At 38.0% G+C, this 9986-nt stretch overlaps 2 protein-coding genes across 5 annotated transcripts in view; both read right to left on the reverse strand.

Annotated features, from left to right (window-relative positions):
- The window catches only part of LOC135161667 (protein bark beetle), a 33511-nt gene extending 23946 nt beyond the window's left edge, over nucleotides 1-9565 (reverse strand). For all 4 annotated transcript variants that reach the window (XM_064119438.1, XM_064119435.1, XM_064119437.1 and 1 more), the window contains exon 1: nucleotides 9251-9565. In XM_064119438.1, coding sequence (XP_063975508.1) covers nucleotides 9251-9556 — 306 coding nt within the window. In that variant the 5' untranslated portion in view covers nucleotides 9557-9565. The remainder of the gene's footprint in view (nucleotides 1-9250) is intronic.
- On the reverse strand, nucleotides 1226-5636 carry LOC135161672 (uncharacterized). The gene is made up of 6 exons (XM_064119447.1): nucleotides 5378-5636; nucleotides 5070-5285; nucleotides 4190-4363; nucleotides 3888-4082; nucleotides 3202-3644; nucleotides 1226-2970 (listed from the first exon to the last, which is right to left on the reverse strand). Exons 1-6 carry the CDS (start codon nucleotides 5634-5636, stop codon nucleotides 2818-2820), a joined length of 1440 nt encoding a protein of 479 aa, XP_063975517.1. The 3' UTR covers nucleotides 1226-2817.
- Nucleotides 9566-9986: the final 421 nt, after the last annotated feature.

Below are 9986 nucleotides of genomic sequence, written 5' to 3' on the forward strand. Positions count from 1 at the left end.
TTAAAATTACGTGCCCGTTCCGTAATCAGCCAGTCAAAACAGTATTCAGTAAAGATTACGGAACAGTTACGCATTTTTTCACTGAACGTTTCACATTTTGCTGAAACGTTCTGGACTTTTTCCTGAAAGTTCACTGAAAAAGTGGGTAAATGTTACCGAATATTCTTTTGACTGGGAAATTACGGAACAGGCGTGTAATTTTGATAGAATTTTTCTGTCCGTGTAGTGAAATTTCTTTATCCACTTAGGAAAACTTCTATATCTGGTAACTCTGCATTCCCTTATCCAGTTCAGTCCCACACTACCCATTACACGAGTAACATCTAACCCATCTGAATACTATCTCGCTCCTTCCGATCTCCAGATGTACCGATTTGACTCCCTCCCACGAATAAAGAATATTTAAATCCTCGATACTTAAGTCCTTAATACACAACAAATCTCACATAGCACTGCCGTCAAAAAGACGCTCAACACAATGGACGTCTTATACCCCACGTTAAAATTAACCATTTATCCCCAAAAAAATCAAATGTACCATGAATTTAAGGCGAAATTCACGGTAACACCTGTGAACAAACACTCTCTAAAATTAAAATCGAAAATCATAAATTTTCGAGTTCTCAAAAAAACGCACAACACGGTAATGATCCACTGTCTGAGAATTTCGTATTTCCTCTTATTTGACTTTCGCTTCACCGTCTTTCTCTGTCAATAGACCTTTTTCCCAAGTCTCGCGTCACTTCCCTCGCCATTCGTAGAACAAAGAACATCCCAGGTAGGAAAAAACGAATGGGCCAACCTTGGTACAAGCACGGCCGCCGAGCTGCCGTAGCTCGGCACCCGGGCTCCAGCCAAACTCGCGCCGAACTTGGCTAGACCCTGGGATGATAACACGGGGCCAGGCCTGGGACCGAACTTTGGCCAGACTTCGGTCGCCGTACTTTGGCCGCACTCTGGGCTTACCATTCGGCCCGAAATTGGCCCAGGCCTGTTGCCGAACTTTGGCCGCACTCTGGGCTTACCATTCGGCCCGAAATTGGCCCAGACCTATTGCCGAACTTTGGCCGCATTCTGGGCTGACCATTCGGCCCGAAATTGGCCCAGATTTACGACCAGAGCTGTGGCCAGGCTCCAACCGTTGCCTGTATTGGGTTCAGAATCACCAATAAATATATGAACGGTATATCTGATAAGCAGACATGTATTTATTACCTTCAACATTATACAGAAAACAGTTTTATTATGTGACAAAACTTATATTTAAATTTATTAAATCTATTGACAAAAAAACTCAGCCAATCAAAAACTTTTTTCCTCCTATCGACATAGTACATGTTTTCATCCGATTTTGGTTGAACAGTTAAAGATATGCAGTGTTTGTATCTCCAATTTTCATGAAAGATAATCACAACTATGAGATTTTTCCGCGAACCGAATATGAAAACTCAAAAAAATGATTGCAGGTATAAATTGTAGAAAAATCTTTTGTGGATTATTTTCATCCGCTTTTAAAATAAATAATCTACGTAGATCATTTGAATCCGAAATTTAATACGACATACCATATTAAGTCTTAATAAACTCTCTCTTACAATCTAATAATATTAGCAGTCAGTCTTCAGAATTCGAAGATTGTATTAACAAAATATCCAACAAAATAACGCACCAATGTTATTTTTTAAATTAGTAGTTTAGAATTGATAAATTATCGTGCTTCAATTCAAGCATGAAAACAGTCATTATAATAGCAATATTATGGATAATTTATTCCGCTATGGATGATAAGAATTAATTCTTATATCCATAGACAATTGCTGATACGAATTATCCTGATAAGAATTATTTTTTCATCTCGGAAAGACGTCCTTTTTTTACAATAATGTCTTCTCCATCTGCAACTCCGGAACACAGAATGATATTTAGTTGCATTGATTGTGTGCTAGTTCTATATAATATTGCTTATTATATTCACTCTTTCAAACAAACTTAGAAATATAAAAAAGTCTTGGATAGGATTACATATAACTAATTAATTTCAACCCTTAAATTTGAAATCTTTGGGGAATATGGACGCAGTCCGATTGTGAAACTTCAACCTTATAAATATTATTTGACTTGAATCACCAAATACTGAAAACAGCTCTCAATGGCTGAAATTACTTTCATTAGAATTTTTCTTAAAAATTAAAAATCCACTTATTATTTTTCCCTTTAAACTTTTGGACATAATATTTAATCCCTGAACCAACAACGGATATTTATTCCCGTGATCTAACTTATGAGGAAATGACATAGAAAATACTTTATTATGCTAAGATACATCACATTTTCCAATTGTTATTTCCATCTTCTGGATTTCCGACCTCGCCAGGAGAAATATAATAAATATAATTAATACTTCAATGACAGCCGAATACTAAACAATATTCATATATTAATATATATTCTGCCCAATGAAACGCCTCGCGATAAAAATATATTGATAATATAAACTTTTCCTATTAATCGTACCTTTTATCAAGAATATCACAACTAATACAATTACGAAAATGAACTAATGGAGTCATATTAACACAGTGATTTTACAATTCCATTTATCCCGGAAAAATGAAGTATTATCGATTGGTATCAAAGGAACAAACTGAATTATTCTCGTTATGATGACTTGACCCGCGTTGTCGTTCCTTACGCCCACCCTCTCGATCGCCAGAACGTGACAACCAAGTACTTACTTCTGACATTATCTTCTTCTCATCAGTGCTGGATCCTATTACCTCAATTATCACATCAATCAGTACTTTGCATACTGTAGTGTTATAAAAATGTTTTCTTTTTCTTTCCGCCAGCTTCCTTTCCGTAACCAGAATAGTGCAGTGACACTGTCTTCCTCAGAACCGCAGATAGGATAGTGGAAACACATATTTTCATCTCTTTTTTATTGCTTATCAAAACTCTCATGAATAATCGCTAAAAATAAAAGAAGGGAAATTTTTTTGAATTTATGAACATGAGAAGACATCTTTGGGCTCATCGCCAGCGGGTTGGTTCTATAACCAAAGCGTTCCAGTGACGTAGACTTGAGTCCCGGTGATGAAAGATTTTTTCATCACCAGAAAACGAACCCAGTGCATGTGTCACCGCCCAATTTATTGATTTTACATAAAAAAGAAGAAAAACGATCAATTTCAGATATATTACCAGTGTTTCTACGAGATTTGGGTCCGTTGTCAATATCGCTTCGTATTCCTGGAACTTATCATCCATTTCAAATGGTAGTGGCGTAGACATCTGCTTCTGTATTTCAAGCAAGCTAGGACCAGAAGCTGGGGCTAGATTAGTGCCAATGATTGTGGTCTTGAGCTCATTCATAGACTGCTTTAAATCGTAAGCCATCCTGCGTCTTAAATTTTCGAGCTTTTCATCTAATTGCTGATCAAAGTAATCTCGAAGGGAGTTCAGGATTCGACGTTCATTATCAGCATAATGACTAGATGACAACTGGTTTTGTGGTCCCAGCATTTTTGGCATCTTAGCAGGGGGTACCATCATTGATCGTGAAGTTTTTGGAGTTCCTGGGCTCACAATCGAATTCAATCCGTCTTCAGCGCGTGTAGTAGACGATGCACGCCTTTTTCGGTTACCTTATGAAATTAAAGGAGGACCAAACGATATAAATTGATGGGTAGCAGCATCAGATGAAAAAAAAACTACCCAAGCCCCCACCAAAAATATATAATATAATCTAATTCTATATAAGTTCCGAATTTTGTAAAGAATGTTCAAAATATAAATTGGACCATTTTCAAATATTTATAAATATAAATTTTTTCATGCGGGAGGAACTTGGCCGATGATTGGTCATGGAATATCCGAGCCGATTTTACCTGAAGCGTTATGGACTAGTGGTGAAGGAGGTGTCAAATGAAGTTCTTTTCTTGTATTTCTCGCTGAGTCCATCGATTTTGTAGGTGACTGCAGAATTCCATCGGAGGAATCATTGCTCTCAGATTCATCAGTTTCGACGTCTTTAAGCAAAGTAATATTCTTCCTTGACCGCTGTTTAAATGATAAACATGCACCTGGAAATTATTGAAAATGATGATTTATCCCTGACCGGATCATTTAATTAACACGAACTTAGAATTACGTGCTACAGTCCCATATTACCTCAAAATTGATTTATTACCTGTTGGTACAGATCGCGATTTACTCGACATTTGCAAAAAGCCAGAATTATTTTGAGCCTTTGAGGCTCGAATCTCCTCAGGATTAGCTATAAGACAATCATGATTTTCGTCTTCAGAGTCAGATCCACTCTGGTAAATGCTTTGAAATCTTGTCTTTGGTTTTGCTTGTATACCTACGAAATTTTACAAGTTTGTAGTGAAGTAGTAACACAACGTAAGTTGTCTCCAGCCTTTGTTTTTTATAGCTATTTCAAAGTGGGGAAAGAATGCATGCATTTGAAAAAATATTTTTTTTGTAGAACCTATCGCTCCTACAAAAAAGGTTTCTATCAAAATTTTACCATTTTCCGTAGATGTTCACTTTGATTTACCTCTTCACAACAGAATTATAATGCTTTCCTACATAAGAGATGGTGGGGAAAAATGGAACGTTTCTCGTCCCCTCAACATTCCAATGCTTTTATGTATAAACAATCATATCAAGTGTAAATCATAAATTTTCCACTTTATCTTGTTCGCACGTAGTGATTTCTGTTAGCGACTCAATTTTTTGATGAGTAAAGAATTGCAATAAAAAAAAATAACCTAATATTTTTCGACCACAACATAATAAAAATTTTCTTATAAAATCATTCAATGCGATTCTCTCTTAAAACGATGTTTCGAGACAAATACACATGTAATGACTGCACAGATACATAATTAATATTTATTTTGTAAAAGATTTCAAAAATTCGGTCAATCTAATTCCCAATTTAGGGAACGATGGGTCTTTTGATGTTAAATACGAGAGTTGAATAAATTGGGGATGAATAATTGGGGTTAAGAGTGGTTATAATTGTTGATAATTGACTTTTACTTCATATTAACAGGACTTACCAGACTTTGGAGTTTGATTTCTAGGTGGAATCGGGATTTTAGTACTAAAGATGTTGTTTAGTTGAGACTTTGATGCAGTTAAGGGTTTTGCTGAAATTTTTGCTTTCGAGGAAGTTTCGGACCTCCCCCCCTTTCGATCATTTTCACCATCGGTTGTCTCACAGTTGAGAGTTACTTGGGCCTTTTTTAATCTTCTGCGACCCTGATCCAAATCAGCTGAACACAATCAACATATGATCCTTTAATATTGAAATGAACCCATCGAGCAATTCATCAAGTTATAAGTGGAGTCATTTCAATTTTTGTACCTGCTCCGGTGATGAAGCAAAATGGATAACTTTGCCAAGAGTCCTTGGGCGAGTGCAATTTTTCCAAGTAGTCGTCAAGTAGATGATATTCAGTTGTCGGTGGGAATTTACAGGTGTCTTCTTCTGCACTATTAAACCATTTTTTCGGCACCAAATCAATGCATGGTAGCCCTTTTTCGTTTTTCTCGAGAAATTCGATGACTGCGAATGGTTCGCTGAGATTTTTTGGATCGCGAGATGGATGTGAGGTTTCCGACATTTTAGGTTATGAAAAAAAATCACGATTCGTACAATTGAACCTGGTGTTTTCGAGTAGTTTCATATAAACTGATAACTTTGCAGAATGATGCATATAGCTTATTATTTAACAGAAAAAATTGCGTTTCTATTTCCATGTGTTTTGAACGGTTTTTTGTCATCACCCCACTGATGCTTCTTTTTTAGCGCCACTATTCCTTCAAAACGATTATATCACAAATATCTGTCAAACACTTAACACACATTTAATTCACATTAAATTCTCACTTCTTGTAATTTACCGTCAACTTAGTTGGTGAAATCCGAATTTGAGACAAAAAGCCCGATAAACGGATGATACGAGCAATTATGAAAGGTTATGTACACGGACGCCAGATCTAACCGATTTATGTCCCACTTGCATGTAACGACTCCACTATTGAAATTTTCTAACGACCTCGATGATCGGATTTTCATGTCGATTGTTGATTTAAAACATAAAATTGTTTGTTTCTTCCACAATTTTAATCACGAGTTCAACTAAAACATATACCCTCATTCATATACCCTCTTACCAAAAAAAAACTGCATTTCACAATGCGAACAATTTTTACGTTATTTTCTAGTGGAGGAGGGATATGGCGTATTGTCGTCCAGTTACATTTAATAAAGCACATTTGTGTTTAATTTTGTGTGCCTTCTTACATGTCATTTCAGCTGCCCAGGACTTAATGTAGAATATTCCTACTCGACTGGAAAAGTCTGGATAACTAAACGCCTCTTCCCTACTACTTTCCTGGTGTCCGAAAATATATATACCAGTAAGATCATCACAAATTTTGGATTTTCCTGATTTAACGAGAATTTGTGAAATTACGAAAACTTTCTCAATATCTAGGAGTACCACGTTATTTGGATGACTTGTCGTCAAGGGTAGACCATTGATGTTGATCATATTTGATGTTAAATGAATTTCCCCATCAATTATCATCGTTGTAGGCTTTCTCGCGATAACCCAATCACTCAGTATGTGTTTCTGATTAATTACCATGGTTCCTCCAGACTCCATCTCAGTTAGTCTGTTGATAATTTGTGTGAGTGGTTTTATCGAAGAATGAACGAGTTTTTTAAATAAACCAATGTAACTCTCTCCCCAAAACGCTGAGAGCTCATTCAGAGGAATTTTAAAGTATTGGGCATCATTAGCAACGTGGATGATACTATGCCAACTGAGAACTTGAGCCCCTTCATCATTATAAACATCAGGTAACGTCTCGAAACAAATTTTTAGCAGAGATCCAGCATATTCACTCAAATCCTTAACGAATTCCTTACTGTTTAAAATTCTGCTAGCAAAGACAAATAATAAGAAATGACAACGTAAAGGTTTCGGTAAGAAATCTTGTAACACGACGATACCACAATAATTAAGGAAAAACTTGAATTGTGATGCTTTCCATCTTGAGATATTATTCACATCAAATTCTTTCCTTTGAAATTCAATAGGGATATCGGCTTTTAATGACCTCATAATACCATCAAGCCGACGAACATCAGCTAATTTGATCCTCTGGGCTGAACTTCTCGTTAGCCATTTATCCAGCAGCCATTTCATATTACCAGAATAGAATAAATGCATTAAATCTAATGGCACTTGTTTTGTCAGATCGAATCTATCCAAAGAGAGCAGCGGGGACACAGAACCTTCATAATGATGTTCTGGTTGAACTCGCGTCTCGTAGGATACTTTAGTGCGTAAATTTGCATTGGTCACTGGATATATGCGTTTTCCTCGTCTTCCACAACCTACTGTAATGCCCTTGGTGAAACACCTTCCACAGGCATAGAAGGCTCCAGGAGCTTTGTGGCAGCAAATGAATGCTCGAGCTGGCGAATCAGCCACTATTGCTACAATTTTCACCTCAAAAACCTTGTCATCAATGCGCAAACCATTTTCTTGGAGTTCATTGGCCTCTTCAACAAAATCAGTCATGAATTCTGTGGCTGATAATGGTTTCCCATCCCCACAATAAATCGCGGCAGCAAAGGGTTTGGTAGTGTAATTTGGATGCTGTATTTTTATTGAAATTGGCCAAATTTCCTTCTTAGCATTCCGGTATACCTGCATACCGTCAATATGAACCAGAAGAGAAATGTCGTTTTCTCGATAAATTTGAGTTGAAATTATTTTTCTGAGTCCCGAGGCGATTCCCAAATAAATGAATTCACCTGGAATCTCATGAACTCCTCTCATGGTTGTTAGGTGTCTGCAATGGGGAGTTTGCAAAAGCTGCCGTGTAGTCTTGGGTATTGATGTGTAACCTTCACTTCTTAAAATGGCTAACAATTCATCGATTGCTTCTGCTGTTGTAGCTCTTCTGAATTTCACTGCCCATTGATTAATTTTTTGCTCCATTCCCCGCGGTTCCAATTTGTCCAGAGTTTGTGTATTCTTGTCTCCAATGCTGTCAGTGAATACTTTGTTGAAATCATTGTCAATGTCATCTGAATCACCATCACAACCTGAGCCCCCAAGAATTGGTTCATCCCTGTCTCCAACGCTGCTATTGGATTCACTGATGCAATCATTAAGATGCTTATACGAGCCACAATCACCATCACCACCCGACCAACTATCACCACAAGCACTAGCATTATCATCGAGATGTCGAACATCGACATCTCCACTAATTTGATCCACAATAGATCCACTACGGATAGTTATTTCATTGGCTGTTGGCAAACTAACCTCTTCCTCATCGGCATTATTGCGTTCACTGTAATCCGGAGTTTTTTCTTTAGCGCCTTCTACGTTTACAGATTCTTTTTTCTTCAGTTGATGAAAATGTCTGTATTTTTTAACCCGTGAATATGAACTCTGAGACATATTACAATAGTAAAAGAGTAATATTAAAATAATAAATTGCCGCACACGACACTCATGTCTACTGCCACAATCAGACTACTCAACACGCCATCTTACGGGCTGTTGTCATAGAATGTGTGGTATACGGTGATATCCACGCATATTTTCCCCTGAAATAGTATGTTCAGAAGAAATAATGGTACCTTCGGAAGAAGGAGAATCAAAGGACGAAAAATTTAGTGAAGGAACATTCCCCATGAGAATTCAATTTTTGGAATGCTGTTCCATATGGGACCCAAGCCTGGCAAACCATGCCCCTTGTCTGCCTGGCCATGTCTCGGGGCAAGCTTGGTGACCCAAGCCTGGCAAGCCATGCTCTTTACCAGTCTGGCCATACCTCGGGTCAAGCGTGGTTGCCCAAGCCCGGCAAACCGTGCTCTTTGCCAGTCTGGCCATACCACGGGCCAAGCTTAGTGACCCAAGCCTGGCAAGCCATGCTCTTTGCCGGTCTGGCCATGCCTCGGGCCAAGCTTGGTGGCCCAGATCTGGCAAGCCAGTCTCGTGCCAGACCTGGCCCGTTTCGTGGACATTGGCATTTCCTACCTGGGATTCTTCCTTCATAAACACCATTTCAATAAAATCCCCCCTTCACCCCGAAACTGCAAAACTCGCGATAGCACTAACTATTTTAACTGTCAAGAATTTCCACCCCTCCCCCCCCCCCCGCCACTATCTCTCGCGAAATGGAAAAAATCATTAGACATTATTACCTTGGCAGTGATGATACCTCGAACAGTGATACCGATCATCGGAGTAAACCGGATCTCAACACCGGGTTCAATAACAAGTTCGCCCTCGCGATCGACGTAAAGATCCTCTCGTAGAATATAAGGACTTTTGGATTTCTCCAAAATCCGTTGACCACCGATAATGTGGCCCCCCGATAATTCCGTAACATGTTTGGCGTCATCCGTGGGAATCAATGGTTCAGTGTAATAAATCGACGGCGTATCTGTCGACACTTCGTCCTGGCATCGCACTATTGTAACCACTATTAAAAACCATAGTGAATGCATTTTAACCCGAAACACACTGACAAATATTACCACTCAATTTTGTTATCTCTAATAGAGGTAAATTATAAACAATGTATCACATATCAGTGCAACAACCCCAGTCTGAATATAACGATCGTTCCACCGTCGTGAAAATACATTTCACATATTGCAATTTGTAATACTATTTCACTTCAGTTTTGTATCGAGACAAACTTCACTTTCAGCGATTTATCGTACGGAATTTCACTAGCTCTTGATTAAACAAATACACTATACCACACGAGATTATATCACTGTTGTGTAATTTCATTGGAGTTGTAATGATAAATTCATTGAATTCAATCCACGAAGTAGATGAAATGAGAATTTGGGGTATGAAAAATCCTGGGGGATCGATATCCGTTATAAAAAATCTACGTGGCGGACGGTAATTCCTGGTGAGGACTCA

This window comes from Diachasmimorpha longicaudata, chromosome 4 (assembly GCF_034640455.1).
Source record: "Diachasmimorpha longicaudata isolate KC_UGA_2023 chromosome 4, iyDiaLong2, whole genome shotgun sequence".
Taxonomy (NCBI): Eukaryota; Metazoa; Arthropoda; class Insecta; order Hymenoptera; family Braconidae; genus Diachasmimorpha; species Diachasmimorpha longicaudata.

Excerpts from the sequence above, each read along its gene's own strand:
- LOC135161672 (XM_064119447.1), bottom strand. The coding sequence starts at position 5,636 with ATGTCGGAAACCTCACATCCATCTCGCGATCCAAAAAATCTCAGCGAA. Across the intron at positions 4,364-5,069 it reads AAATCAAACTCCAAAGTCTG|GTATACAAGCAAAACCAAAG; the intron begins GTAAGTCCTGTT and ends AAAATTTCGTAG. Across the intron at positions 4,083-4,189 it reads ATCGCGATCTGTACCAACAG|GTGCATGTTTATCATTTAAA; the intron begins GTAATAAATCAA and ends AATAATTTCCAG.